This window comes from Penaeus vannamei, chromosome 8, assembly GCF_042767895.1.
Source record: "Penaeus vannamei isolate JL-2024 chromosome 8, ASM4276789v1, whole genome shotgun sequence".
In the NCBI taxonomy this organism is placed as follows: Eukaryota; Metazoa; Arthropoda; class Malacostraca; order Decapoda; family Penaeidae; genus Penaeus; species Penaeus vannamei.
The window spans coordinates 11,629,382-11,644,381 of NC_091556.1; the positions used below are offsets into that span (position 1 = coordinate 11,629,382).

The 15,000-nt window shown below is 34.5% G+C and overlaps 1 protein-coding gene across 1 annotated transcript in view; it reads left to right on the plus strand.

The window, feature by feature from the left end:
- Positions 1 to 15,000, plus strand: part of LOC113823642 (uncharacterized) — a 17,297-nt gene that overhangs the window by 683 nt on the left and 1,614 nt on the right. The window contains exons 2-7 of the mRNA XM_027376322.2: positions 1,512 to 1,687; positions 4,375 to 4,524; positions 4,744 to 4,962; positions 6,698 to 6,914; positions 7,721 to 7,867; positions 7,988 to 8,098. Coding sequence (XP_027232123.2) covers positions 1,613 to 1,687; positions 4,375 to 4,524; positions 4,744 to 4,962; positions 6,698 to 6,914; positions 7,721 to 7,867; positions 7,988 to 8,098 — 919 coding nt within the window. The 5' untranslated portion in view covers positions 1,512 to 1,612. The remainder of the gene's footprint in view (positions 1 to 1,511; positions 1,688 to 4,374; positions 4,525 to 4,743; positions 4,963 to 6,697; positions 6,915 to 7,720; positions 7,868 to 7,987; positions 8,099 to 15,000) is intronic.

Below are 15,000 nucleotides of genomic sequence, written 5' to 3' on the forward strand. Positions count from 1 at the left end.
ATTTTGGTATTGATGGACTCTCCTCTCACCCTCTAATACACTCACACATGTAGGGATTATGTCACGGACACCCCCCACCCAAGCCCCCACATTCTTGGCCCCGGTAGCAGGTGAGAACATGAAAGGAATGAGTTATGTATTTACTGTATTTCATTCATATTGTACCCTGCAATTTCCCTAGGACCTTTCATGCCCTCTCCTCTTATCAGGGCCAAAATTGTCACTAATGGGGTGTCACTATGATACAATTTCGATATAATTAGATAGTAGAAAGTAGGAGGAATTCATTGATACCAAAATCGTTGCAATCATTCTTATATGAAGGTATTCAGAAAAATTACCTAAATCTTTATGTATCATCTTATCAGTAAACTTACGACTTTTGAGAAGGGATCCTCTTCATTGTTAAGGCTGTAGCAATAATGTCAAATAATTACCATTAGGAAAATGGTGGACAGATATCAGCACTGGCTTTCAAAATTGGACTTTTTTATCATATTTATCACTCATATACAGTCAAAATGAACTTGAAACTTAGGTTAATCTCTGCTGGAAGGCCTTCAGCCACTCAAAGGTAGTTTTGCAGTCTAATCACCACAGCTCTGCTTTCAGTGCTTTGGCATATGCCGACAAACCAATGCCATTTGTAGAAGGGCAATATAGTGCTTGGACAAGGTAATTATTCAACAGTAATTTACCAAGGAGTTTTACAAGCTCAATTTTCTTTTAGATTTATGTGTAAAATTTTATTGGCAAATACACCAAAAGACAGTCTGCCACTGGCAGACTTGTAGTGGATAATGCAAGACACAAATATCTTCTTGATAATTAACATTATTTATCTTTGAAGAAACACTGAAAATGGTGAAGATATATATATTTTTTTTTACATAATGTCTCCTCTATCCAAGTTTGATATGAGATTTAGAGTAGCATTTTAATCATTATCCTCTCCTGATGTTATTTATTAGATAGACAGCTTTGGTGAAAGATTTTGTATTAATAGAACAGTTTTTGTATGATATTATTGATAAATGTATATAACTAGAAAGTAACACTATTCGAGATTTGATAGAAATCAGAGCCAGTGATAGATAAAGGTACTTGAATGTCACTGATTTTTTTATGGAAAATTAATATGACTGTACATATAACTTGCACAGCAGAATTAATGTAGGTTTTGTAAAAAGCCTGGTATATGCTATCCTTTCAAATTATACTGCAAGCACTATTTCACATAATATGATTAGATGCAGAATGAAAATGGCCATGGATAGTCCAATAAAATAGGACTGCATTTATTTTTCCTGCACATTTCATTAATTTTTGGTAAATCATAAACAGTGGAGATAATATTTTTATACACATATCATTTGCTGTGTCTTTGTCTTGTGGAAGTATTGATACCAAGGGTATCTTACCACTTGCTGAAATCTCACAGAAATATATATATAGATCACTGGTGTCTCCATCTATACCATTTATATCTTCTATATCTTCATTTGATACAGTTTACAGAATGAAGAGGAACTTAAGTTGTTGAGGGTGTGCCTGACAACCCACCTGTCTTTGTGGTTGTGATGCAAGTAGCAGCAATAGACACTGCAGTAGGATGCAGGAGGAGGGCAGCGTGCAGTTTCTGCACCAGAAAAGTAATTCTCCAGTATGCTGTGCATTCCATCCCAAGGTAAATTTATTGAATTTTATAGTTACTCTCTAGTTGTTCCAGTAACTTTTAGGGGAAGTGTTTTTAAGACAGAAATAAAAAGAAGCTACTTCTTGAGTGATTCCCAAAGAATGTAAAATTGCAATGGATATATTTCAAGTACCAGATATTTTACTGAATTTTTAATTTCATGTTCTTACAAGTATGAATTGTGGTTAATAAAAGTAGGTACTTCAAGTATGTGATTTGTAGAGAACAAATGATTAAATCCTGTCATCATTATATATATGTATATGTATATATATATATATATATATATATATATATATATATATATATATATATATATATATATATATATATAATCTAAACTTTTCAAAAAGTCTTACCATACCATTAGTATGCTCATATTCCCATATATTTGATTTGTTTTGATGTTATCAACAAATATCATGATATTTTTTTCTCTCTTGGTTTCTCTCTTTTCATATTTATATTTACCAGTAAAAGTAGTAGTATATCATGTAAGTGCCTTGTGTAAAAGAAAAGCTAATATAGATTATTCATCAGTGCTTAACATGTTACATTCATAGCTAGCCAATTTTGGTTTTGGTTTATTTATTTTGTTTACATGTAGATGGCTCCAGTAGTGTCAGTTAATAGGCCAACCTGATTTCACATATTACTATTGTCGATAGCATTATTAATAATGACAAGAATTACAATAGTAATATAGAAAAAAATCTGAAAATTCAAGGAATGGGGTAATCATAAAGTCAGGTCAGCTTACTAACTGACTCTTTATTCAAAAAAATGTTCTTGTGAAGACATCTATTTGTAATCAGAATCAACAAAACAGCACTGCAATGAGTAGTGCATGGGTTAGGATAATAACATTTGCTATATTGTAAATTTCACAAATATGTTATTGATTATATTAGTTATATTTCCAATGTGTACTTCTATATAGTTTTGTTTCTCACCTCAACAGATTTTTACAGTGATTTGTGGCAGTTTATATGAGGAATATTCTTTTTATATGATTTTGCATCTATTTTAAACAGTATATTTTGATGTTTTATTTCAAATTCACAATCACATAACATAAATACAATCACGTAACATAACATACATAACATATTTATCACATATTTATCATTTATGTTAAATTTTGTGGTTATGTTGTGATTTGAGACATTTTTTCACATGAAAAGAAAAAAGTTAAACTTCACCAAGACAATATGTTGCATAAATGAATCCCTGTAACTTGTACAAAGAAATTATTCATATTTCCTACCAGTAGTATTCATATGAAAGTTAATCTCATTCACATGACAATATCTTTGATAGGATATAGCAGTGTCTTTGCTGGATCAATAATCAGAGTTCATAACTTTGGTAGTAGTTTCCTTATATGATCATTAGCCCCTCTGCTTCCAGGGGAACATCCAGGTTCTGAGCATTGAGTTCCAAGGGGGACTGCACTGCAAATCATTGTAAGAAATGTGTTTGCTCTGAAACTATGTGGATGGTTCTTAACCTGTTACTCATAAACTATGCTGTTCAATTAATTTAAATCAGAAATGGTATTGATTTACCCCTATCCTCTCCTCCAACAGGTTATCATTTTAACATAATTAAAAACACAAATGAAGGAGCTCCTGCTTCAGAATCCGAAACTTTTCAAAAATGGTTTAATTTATCTGTCAAACATTAATTTTTTATATTTCATGTATCACCTTTGGTCATCAAAAATATTGCTTATGCAAAGAATATTTGAAGATATACTGTCTTTACATTATTTTTTTCAAGTGACTGATATCTTGACCTTGTTCATATCTTTCTTTATTAGTCTTGTGAAGTGGGTGAATTATCTAAAAAAAGAATAAAGAAGTGCAATTGATGTGTCAGTGATAAAAAATATCCCAATACCACCCATAGGGAAAGAAACATAAACCATTTAATCTGATCACAAGTTAAGAAATATTTCCTTTTGATATAAATCAAGCTTGGGATTTTCAAATTATGGATAATTTCTCTTATTCTAGAACAATTGTTTTTCTCTCTTTTCTTTGGCTATTTAAATTGTTGGATATATTTCCCAAACCAGCCTCTTAATATATTGTCTTCTATTTTTTCCTAATTTGCTTTACACCAAATGTTATTTAATGAAATAATTTGGGCATGCATTTCTTTGGGTAATCTAAATGAAAGTTTGTTTATCTACAACTAATGATTCTTAGCAATGATTTTGTTTTGTAAATAATGCAAATGGTAGAGAACAGGAACATTGTAGGAGGTCTTTAAAAATGATAACAGGTTTGTTGATTTAACTTTTTATTAATTCAAGTTATTTAGATATCAGTTATGAAGAAAATCTGCCTACAGGTGCAAGCATTGAAGGAACCAGTCCATGCTTAGACTGAATAATCATTTTCACAAAATGTAAAGATTTTATCAAACTGGTTTACTATGTTGAAACTAAATTGCTATTAGAAAGATGAGAAATGTGAATCATATCTGTGTGTCTTCAATGGTATGATTATATTTTTATTGATACATTTTTTCTTTAGCTTATTTTGATGTAATTTCTGTTTATTGTTATTTTTATTTTAATAAGTATCTGTAATTCAAGATGTAATGCAAATTTATAAATTAGCATTTATTTATATGAATTTATAAATTAACAATCGTCTAATTGTTAACAGGATCGGTACACGTTTGCTTTTGGTGGGAGTGATGGAGAGATAGCAATACTAAGTGCCCTAAGAGGAGAATTAGTGCGCACAGTTTCTCTTGCTACTCTTAGCTTGGCACGTGCCCTTAATGCCCTTACCTTCTCTCCTGATGGATCAAAGGTAAGATGGACAGAAATGTTTGTTTGGCTGAATATGTATAAAACCTTTTTGGCTTAGTATTATAGCTAGTTAAAATTCTTAACATTTTCTTCTACCTGTTCTTTAAATGCTTATATTGAGATTTGCAGTTTTGTGTAACAAAGAAATAATAATATTTCCTTGTCATGAGACTGTAGTTATTTGTTAGTGTGCATAGTATTTTCCTTATGTTTACTGCAGGTCATTGCAACATCTGTCTCCCGGAAAGTCAGCATTGTGGATGTGGAAAGAGGAACTCCTGTATTGGCATATGATAACTGTGTTAGTCCAGGGGAAGGTCGGCAACCATTGGTGATGCACCCTGGTCAGCCCTATCTAGCTGCCTGCATTACAGTTAATGCAAGGGGGATTACCCTTTTGGATCTCAGGATGCCACTGCCATTTGATTTTATCTATGATGTAAGTTGTTGCATTAGATATGTTCTAAATTCACCATCCTTATTACAAGTTTGCAAGTCTGTATGACCACACTAACCCTTGTACAGTACTAAAAATATCTGTATTTAAGAATCATGGTTTAGGCTCAACATGAGTGGATGAGTTTAGATTTTGTTGTCGAGGGCTACCTTGTGGTTATAAAAGCAGTCATATGAAAGTTTTGTGAAGATGGTGAATCCTAGAAGTGTATGTAGGAAAAATCTAATATGGTTTGCTGTGCGTAGTGTATTGTTATTTGAGTGTAGGCCACTTTCATTACCTTTCTTGTACTATTAGGGAAATGTTGCTGCTACATTAAGCTTATTAGTCATAGATTACTAGATATGGATTAATGAAATTTACTTATATGGGGAAAGGTTATTGGATCTGATATGTTTTCTTTTTGTAAAAGTCAGAAAATGAATTGTACTATTAAGAAAGCAATACTGATAGCTGATCAGATATTTAACAGTAGGTGTTTCTCTTCTTGTCATTATATTTATAATTAAATGCTCTTACATGTTAGAACAAGATGGTACATGGTACATCATATGTATCCCATTCAGTTCTATAACTGCATTAGCAATTGCATTGGCAAGAATTCATTTCAGCTTATTGATGATAAGGCATATATACTACTAAGCTTTTATGGGTATACTGCTGACATAGAATTGGTTAGAAGTGAATTGATAGTAAATTAGCAAACCCTCAAATGTGATTAAAATAAATATTTTTCTTTTATTTGTATCCAATGATAAGAAAAGGCAGACTATACACAAATTTGCCACAGATTAGTTTTATTGTACAACTGTACTTTTGGGATATTTTGATAATGATACACATCAAGTTAATTCTGTAAATTGTTTTTGATTGTTTGCACAATCTTCTTTAGTCATTTAAATTTTGCTCCATCAATTTTGGTCTTGCTATTATTTTGGTCATTAACCCATTTACGATGGGTGTCCCACATATGAGACACGTGAAAAAAAGAAATTGCCAGGCGTCCCGCCGGTGTGACACTGGATCTAAGCTTGCACTCCGATTTCGTCGCGGGCCATGGCCGGCAAGTGGGCAGATTCCAGGCCAGCCCCACGCGCCGATTTTAAAGCTGCCCAGAAACTATTATTTTCGGTTTCAAAATAAACTATCGCTAGTGGGTTAAGCATGCCATAAGTTGCATTTGTTACTCTGCTGTTTACCTGACTTTGCAATAGAGACCTATCTACCAGCCCAACCGATGAGCAAAATACTTTGGCACTTCGATTGTTCACTTGCGTGGAATTAGAAGAAATTACAAAGTGGCAACTTTCCTTAGCTTAATAATGCATCACTTACTTTGAATTTTGTTGGGACTACCTCTGGGCTTTGGAATTAGCAGTTGAAAAATTGTGAATTAATTTTGTTTTGATTGGTTGTAATATTGATAAGACTTGGATTAAATAACATCAAGTATAGGTCTGTATTATTTTGTATAATGCATTCTTGTAGATTAAATTGAATTTTAGGATTTTAATAGGAAAAAGTGACCAGGTCCCCATTTTATTAGAGATGTTTGATTATTATATAGTATGAAGATGATAACATAAATAGAAAATTGTACAGAAGCAAATGTTTTTCACTGTCTTAATGAGGGGATTATCTAACATATAATTGTTCATAGCAGTATAATTACTACTTCATACCTTTGCAGTAATAGTTGTTTCCCTTTATTTTCCAGTTACATGAGGACAGCATAAATGACCTGTGCTTCCTGGATGGATCATGGCCATGGGGCTCAGGGAAACCTGTGTTGGTTTCTGGGTCGTCTGTTGGTCAGGTGAAAGTGAACAGCGTGGATGGGCGTCCACTGTGTGCCTTCACTACAGAACCACCTGTGACTTGCCTAGCACCCTCCCCGGAACCATACAACACCACTGTATCCCAGGGTTATCCTAGTGAGTATTGTTGAGTAAGCATAATGCTCATGCTGTTTGTTCGTGAAGGAAAATATCTCCCAAATCAAAGAAGCATGAACTCTTTTGTGTGTGATTCTGATGTAAACATTTGGCATTGTCTAATTTGGTTAATCATCTGGGTCATATGATGAATGGGTCTAAACTGAGATTACAATAAACCTTCAAGTATACTTTAGACCTACATATGAAGATACGTTGATTTAAAATAATCTGGACACGCACCTGTTGAGTTAAATCATAGGGTGAACTTAATTCATTTAAAATCCTTCATCTTTGTTGATACATTATTTAACCTTAGAACTACGCAGTTAAGAATCTAGCCCTCCATGTGTTGTGAAGAAAATTACTAAATATGAAAGTCCCAATTTTTAGTGCTATCTGATACAAGGTACACATGAATGGGAAATTTGATTAAGATCTGAACCTCCTCTAGCAAGTGCTGTATATGGTTATGTAATTATTGGGTAAAACTGAACCTCTAATTTCTTCATGATATGCCTTAGACTTTACAAAAATAACCAGTCATAGACTAGTTGGTAATATTGTTTTCTGCTTTCTTTTATAGTTCTCTTCACAGGTGTTACTCAAGCTTAAATTTAATAATCCACAGTACTGTTTCCAAATCTTAATGATTTTATTTAGATCCACGTGTATTAGCTGAATCAGTTTTCAGAAAAATATTAACTACTTGATTGACAGTTTCTGTACTGTAAATCTTACATAGTATCACATGGTAAGAAAACCTTGAATAGATTTAAGGAATAAGGTTCCTGTTACATTTTCAGGTGTGATGATGGCAAGCACAGGTGAAGGCCTAGTCTGTTGGTGTGTAGGTGAACGTCCCTGGAAGTGGGAGAGCAAACAAGTGAGTCCCAGCCGTGTGTCTCGCATGAAGTACACTCACAGTGGAGGTCTCCTTTATTCTGCTCAAGGTGTGTGCCTCAGTATAGTTGTGCTGAAAACAGATGTATAATAGATATGAATGCCTAATGGATATACAAATATTGAAGAAAGAATGCATGCAAATACTTATAATTAATTACTCTGTACAGGTCGTTCAGTAAACAGATATCGGCGATATCCAGAGAGTCACCAGTGTGTTGGTGAAGTGTACGCCCACACTGCTCCGATCTTGGATTTGGATTTATCTCCTTATAATGAATGTATCCTTTTAGTGCCTACATTTTCTTCCTTTGAAATGAGGTTTGTTTATGTTGACATTTCCATTCTTTTTCAGGTTCGTCTTATCTTTATCTCAAAATGCCTTGATTGTGGTATTATTTATAGTTATTTATCAGTTAATATCATATGTAATCTCAGATTAAACGTATTATATTATATATATATATATATATATATATATATATATATATATATATATATATATATATATATATATATATATATATATATATATATATATATATATATATATATATATATATATATATATTTATTATGGTATATCACATTATAATGGGTCTATACAGCAGTTCCAAGATATAGAAAACTTAATCATATTATTTACCTACAGCATGTGTCTATGATTTTCAACAGAAATTAACAAGGTGGAAACCATAGCAGAAAAAGTTGTGAGGAATTGTTTGAAAATAGTTTTTAAATATAAGGATGATCTTTCTTCTCACCTGATATATAAGCACCTAGATCAGGGGTTTCAGACTCAAAACTCTTTGAAGGCCAATTTTCATCTCAGCTACTTTCTTTCAGGGGCAACAAAGGTACATAACTGGCTCCCAGGATTACATTATTAATATTCCTTACTTGTACCTAAAAATTTACTAATTGAATTTTAAATAATGACATCGATAGTAGAAAGTGCATTAATCATGTACAATATACAATTTCATTTTAGCATTTAAACATAAGAGGTCTAATTTGCTATGTCATACATGCATAACAAAAACTACCATGCATCTTGCATCATTTACTTTAATTTTCAATAACTGCAAAGTGATTTTCTTCTGTGTAAAATGTTTATCTTCATTCTTGCTTTAAAGCCGTTTAAGGATTTTCATTTTATATGATCTGTTTCTCTCCATTATGATAGCGGTATTGCTAACAATAGCAATATAAATAGAAATATTACCATTATGAAATAAACCTTATTTATGAATTCTCAGTATATTAATCATATATCATTTTCCTTCATGATGATAATTTTTTCACAGGCTAATAAGGATTCTTGTCACCCTGTGGGCCATTTATTACCATCACAAAGGCCACATTCAGTCCATGGGCCATTAGTTTGACCCCTTTGTGTAAGTCATTAAGGCTTCATTAATCATGTAATATGGCTGACTATAAGACTGAAATAGTTATTGTGCCAAGGGCCGCATATAGGAGTGTGGCAGGCTGCTAATTTGACACCCCTGATTTAGATCTTTTACCTATTTACCATAAGAGTCAAATTGACATGAAAGAAGCTTGGAAAGGATACAAAACACTTTGATAATTACTACAAAAGAAAACTATCTCATGTAAGTGTGAATCTTTGGGAACATTATTGACTTCATGTTTTCTTTAACCGATTAATGGTGGTAAAAATAAAAGATTCTGGGCGGCTACAAAATCGGCGGGTGGGGATGCCCCGGAGTCTGCCTGCCCGCCTGCCGCGGCCCGCTGCTGCGTTGGAGCGCGAGCCCCAATAAAGCGTCACACTGGCGGGACACCCGGCAATGTTTATTTTTTCAGGTGTCTCATATGTGGGACACCCGTCGTTAATGGGTTAACCAAACAAAAGTTATACATAGCTATGTGTTGATATTTATAACTGAGGTCAAATAGTAGATTATGCTAATTTATTTCTTGCTATGCTCAAGAAGCAGTTGGATACTATGTGCTTTTTTATGATGGCAGGTAATGAAAACTTTCTTGATCTTGATGACACTGAAATTGTGTTTCAGTGAAGAGAATAGGAAGTAGGAATAGTTACTAGAGAAAAGTTATTGGTATTAGAACTAAGAAACCTTAATAACTTTTAAAAAGTTATAAGGCAAATTGAAAAATACTTGTCTTATGAATATATGTAAGTATGTGAATTGTTGCTTATTGAACTGAATTCAATACTGGAACCCTTAGGAGTTGAATTTTGCCAATAAGTATGAAATTGATAATAGCACTTGGACACAAATCCTGAGTTTTGTACAGCAGTTCAAATTTATTAAGTATTCCAGTTATTCATTCTTCCCTCTCACTACCTTTTCTTACTATGGACTACCTCCACAATTTTCCCTTTTTTTCCCTTCTACTACTTCACCAAATTAGTAATAGTAGGATTTTCACACACTCCTGGTTTCCATAATATATATCTGTGTTATCCTTCCTTGAAGTATTTTGTTTGACCAACTTGAAAATGATTTCCATTTCCTTCTTGGGATGCATCATGCATATGAGTGAGTGAGGCTTGTTGTACAGATTTCCTTCCAAAAAGTAAGATCAGCTATGTGTTACTAAAGCTGTTGGTACCAGGAAAATCAGATATGAAACTTCTATTATTCACATATCTAACAACACTTACAGTTGAACCTAATTTGATGGGGTTAGTCTCCTGAAAACTGCAATTTTTACTGAAACAATGTTAGTGAAGCCTTCTTTGCTTGTATCTTTCATAATGGGCAGCCTCCTTTTATACTTATTATGTTGAGGAGATAATCCTTGAAAAAGAGAACTCCATGCCATAAATACCAAGAGAGCATGGTGCACAAGGCTGCAACAAATAAAAAGAAAACGTCAAAGCAAAACATCCCAGTGCCATAATATGATATCTAGCATTCTTTACCATTGATTTATTGAATGTTCCATGCAGGAATAAAATCCATTGCTAAGACGCGCTATATGGCCTGACGTGGACTACTCGACTATGCATTTTCTGACACAGTCTCTGTCTCTTATATAGTGGGTTTCCCTATATATTCAACATTTACTATCTGATGCTAGAGAAACATTATTTATTCTTGTGGTTTAGAAAATTATAACATTACCTAGGGAAATATAAAAAGTTCAGCTACACACTTTGCCAAGAATATAAGATGAATCTGAGGTAAGGCTTCATTTGCTAGAAAAAGGTGTTAGGGATTAAGTAGCCTATATTAGGCAGAGGAGGAAAAATAATCTGTCAGCTAATACTAGGGTGACTACATTATTATTAGGCAATAACTAGTTCATGCAAAGGAAAATTAATATTAGGATAAATTATGAGGAAAATAGTTGGAAAGTCAAAGTTTCTATTTCATGTGTAGCTACTAAAGTTATTCATTTTCTTTTAGTTATTGTTGGATAAGTCACACTCCTTTCATATCAAAAATGTAGGAAATGTTTATCATGATTGGATATTTTAACATTATCAGTTTACATTTGGCTGTTCCAGTGATACCATGAAAAGATGTGTTCTTATTCAATAATGCTTTGTGAGTAAAAGTTGTCAGTATCAATATTGATAATGAAATCAGAGCTGATTTAAAGTCATTCAGAAAATTATGCATCCATGTAACAGTAACAGTTAGAATACTTTTTATTGTTTTTTAATAAGAGTGTACAGTTTTATGAATCAGCTTTTGATATTTGTAATTACAACAGTATATTTTATATGAACAGGATTTTTATCTAACAGGAGTATCTATGCATGGTTTGTCTTGGTCTGTGTTTATTGACCATTGCTTGCCTTACTTTTTATCAGCTCCCTAATCCCATGCCCATTTATGGCATGGGGGGGACATATGAGATGGAGACTGAGGCCCTCTGCTCAATTAGTCTTGCTTAGCCTATTCTTCTTCCCCTTTCCTTTTCCTTTTTTTCTCCTACCTCTTGTTCTGTCTTGTTGAAAGGATAAAAGTCTGGCTTTGAGTCAATCCTGAATAGTCTCATCGAGTTATGGGCACAGTATTCCCCTGTTTACTTACCTAGCCTTTACCCTCAGATAGGGACCCTGGGGAATGAACTATTTCTCTTCCCCACATACTTCAGGCTTACTATGGCCAATAATGATATTGTACCCTTGTTAGCGGCATTGAGGCTTGCCCTATTATCAACTAGCCCCACTGACTTTAACTTTTCTGATCCCTTGATCCCTGGCTCTCCTTTGATCATAAGTCTAACACTAATAGTACCACCTTTTCTTCAATACCTTCTGTCAGCTCCTCAGTCTATTGTAAGTCACCCACCCAGGTCATTACCTAATCTTCAGAAAACAACATTTTTAACCCATTTATGACGGATGTCCCTCATATGAGACACCCGGAAAAAAAAAATTGCCAGGCGTCCCTCCAGTGTGATGCTGTATCAGGGCTCGCACTCTGACTCAGCAGCAGGCAGAGTCCGGGCCAGCCCCACATGCCGATTTTGTAGCCGCCTGGAAACTTTTATTTTCGGCTTCAAAATATACTGGCATTAGTGGGTTAACTTTACGTCCTCAGCCTCCACAGTATTCTTCATTTTCAACCTCCTCCCTACTTATTACTACTCTTCATCCTTATTTTCTATCTCCCTGTAATACTACCTCACACAGAACCACTCATTCTTCCTCCCATCTTTTAGTTACTTCCACCTCTACAAATCTTTTGAGCTTAATGGGATTGATTTTTTGTAATTCCCCCTACAGCCCCTTACTCCGACAATACTGTCCTCTTCCAGTAATGTTTCAAAAAATAATTAGGCAAAGCCATTCCAATCATTCATACTTCGTCACACTTACATCAGAGTCCCAAGCTCATACATTATCTATTCTGATTATTGTCACTGGCAAACCTATTCCTGCCCAACCTTACTCCTCCCTTCATTTTTTTACTGGAACTATTTCTGTCTCCCGAGCTGATTGCCCTGTTCACAACAAGGATCGGCCAGACTGTAAAAATTACCTGCTTGTCTGTCTTATTGACTATGATGCAGTATTGGTACTTTGCTACACTATTCCCTTAGAGGCTGCTGAATGTACTACACCAGTATTGCCAAAATTACTTTCCGTAGAATGACCTCCCTCATAAAGTTTATAATGGCAGAGAGTCCTGCCATGTTGGACCATATTGACCCTTCCCTTGTCAATGTCAGTAATGTTGGTGTTTTGGCCACCCAGCCAAGCATTGTCATTCTTCAACCTCTGCCCTCTAGTGTCCAACCCAAATATGGTCATTCAAACTGCCCTGAGCAATCACGCGTGTGCCAATTTGTAGCTCTTATAATGTATTTTTGGCCTCACTTTACACAAGACCTGGTGGGTAGCAAGCCATCAAGGTTTTTCCCTTGCTCTCTATTCCAATGTTGTCTTTCACTCTGCCTCTTCCCTTTCTCCCCAAGATGTTTCTACATCTCCCCTAGTATCGCTTCTTCCTACTCCTTACATTCCCATTTCTACCCCCTCACTCTCGTAGTCAAAGTCTTTTGCCATTCTCCAATCTCTACTTCCTCGGTGCCTAATCATGGCCCAAGATAACATCCAACTACCTCATCCATCCTGCAATCTCTTAGCTCCCATTCCCTCTACACTCTGACTTCTAACATCCATCCTCCTTCACTTGTTCCCCCAACACACCTTCCCCACCCTCCCTACCAACACCCCATGGCCCCTTGCTCCATCTACACCAACCCCCTTTTCTTCCCCAGTATCCCTTCCACTCCATTCTGGATACACATATGACTCCCTTTTGGCACAACATTGTCCTTCCCTACATTCTCTCCTTCCTGATATTCCTTATACTTCACCCTGAACCCTTTGTCTCAGTCCCTGAATTCTATCCCTCCTTCTCTAACACCTTTTATACCCTTATCACTTGTTGATTGTTTCCTAATAGTTCTACATTGAAATATCTCACAGCCCTCTTTCCTCTATTTCATCTAACCACCCTTAACCCCCCCCCCCCCATTTCCTTAATTCCTACCTTACCTCATCTACACTCCCTCTTTACACTCACCCCTTTCACCCTTTTCAATACCATACTTTCCTAAATTGCTGTATGACTTTTGATGTGTAGCATATTTAATAATTAATCCATTAATCCCCTTCTTTACCCTTTTTGTTACTATACCTACCTATAGTGCTATATGACCTTTGATGTCTAGCACATTCATTTGCTTTCTAACTGTTAACTATTATCAGCTCTTGAGAAGTGGATCTACTCTTATAAAAATCATTGTATTATATGCATGGTCACTTAGTATCTGGTAATTTTTCATCTATTGTACTTAGATATGTCATATTTATTATTTTTATCAGAATTTTACTTTTAAGGCCAATGAATAATACTTTATTGATAAATAAATTTGTTGTTTGTGACCACTATTTGTATTGTTGTTGGTGCTATGAGAGCAACCAGAATAGAATTTTACATCTCCGAAATTGTGAAAATTGGTTTAGGAATCATTTAAAGACTGTTTTGCTGCCTTAATCAGAATCTCTGTTGAATTGGAAGACAATCTCATCACAGCCTCATGCTCTGATAAGAAAGCAAAGAAGAAAAATGTATATATATTATTTAGATAATTGTTTAGTAGAGGAGAAGTAGTAATTCCAAGATTTTTAATTGGGAGAAAGAACATTAACACTAGAGAGGGAATTCCACATTAAAGTAGAGAAATGGCAAAGAGAGTGAGAGCAAACCACAAGATGAAAAGACTGTTAAACCGTGATGTTGGCAGGGCAAACACACAAACCATATCCACTGTGTTTTCAGTTTATTAATTTTGTGTACACAAAGATGGCTCTACAAGGGCTTTATTTGCTAAAGAGTCAATTACTGTTCCTACCTGATCTCACCTGTTTACCATATTCCTTGATTTTTTTGTTTTTTTTACATTTTTTATTTCTTATTGCAATTAGATTGTTGATACAATATAATGACAATATTAATGAAAACAATGATAACAGTAAGGATAACAAAAACACAAAATTAATATAATAAATTGTATACATATAGATAGATAGATAGACAGATAATTAGATGTATAGATAACTAAAATGAGATGTTCCAAGCACCTACCTAGATAGCCTGCCTGAGGTTAACCCTCGGGCAGTTGCTCCGGTTGGACACCACCTCAGCCACACCCGTCGATGTTG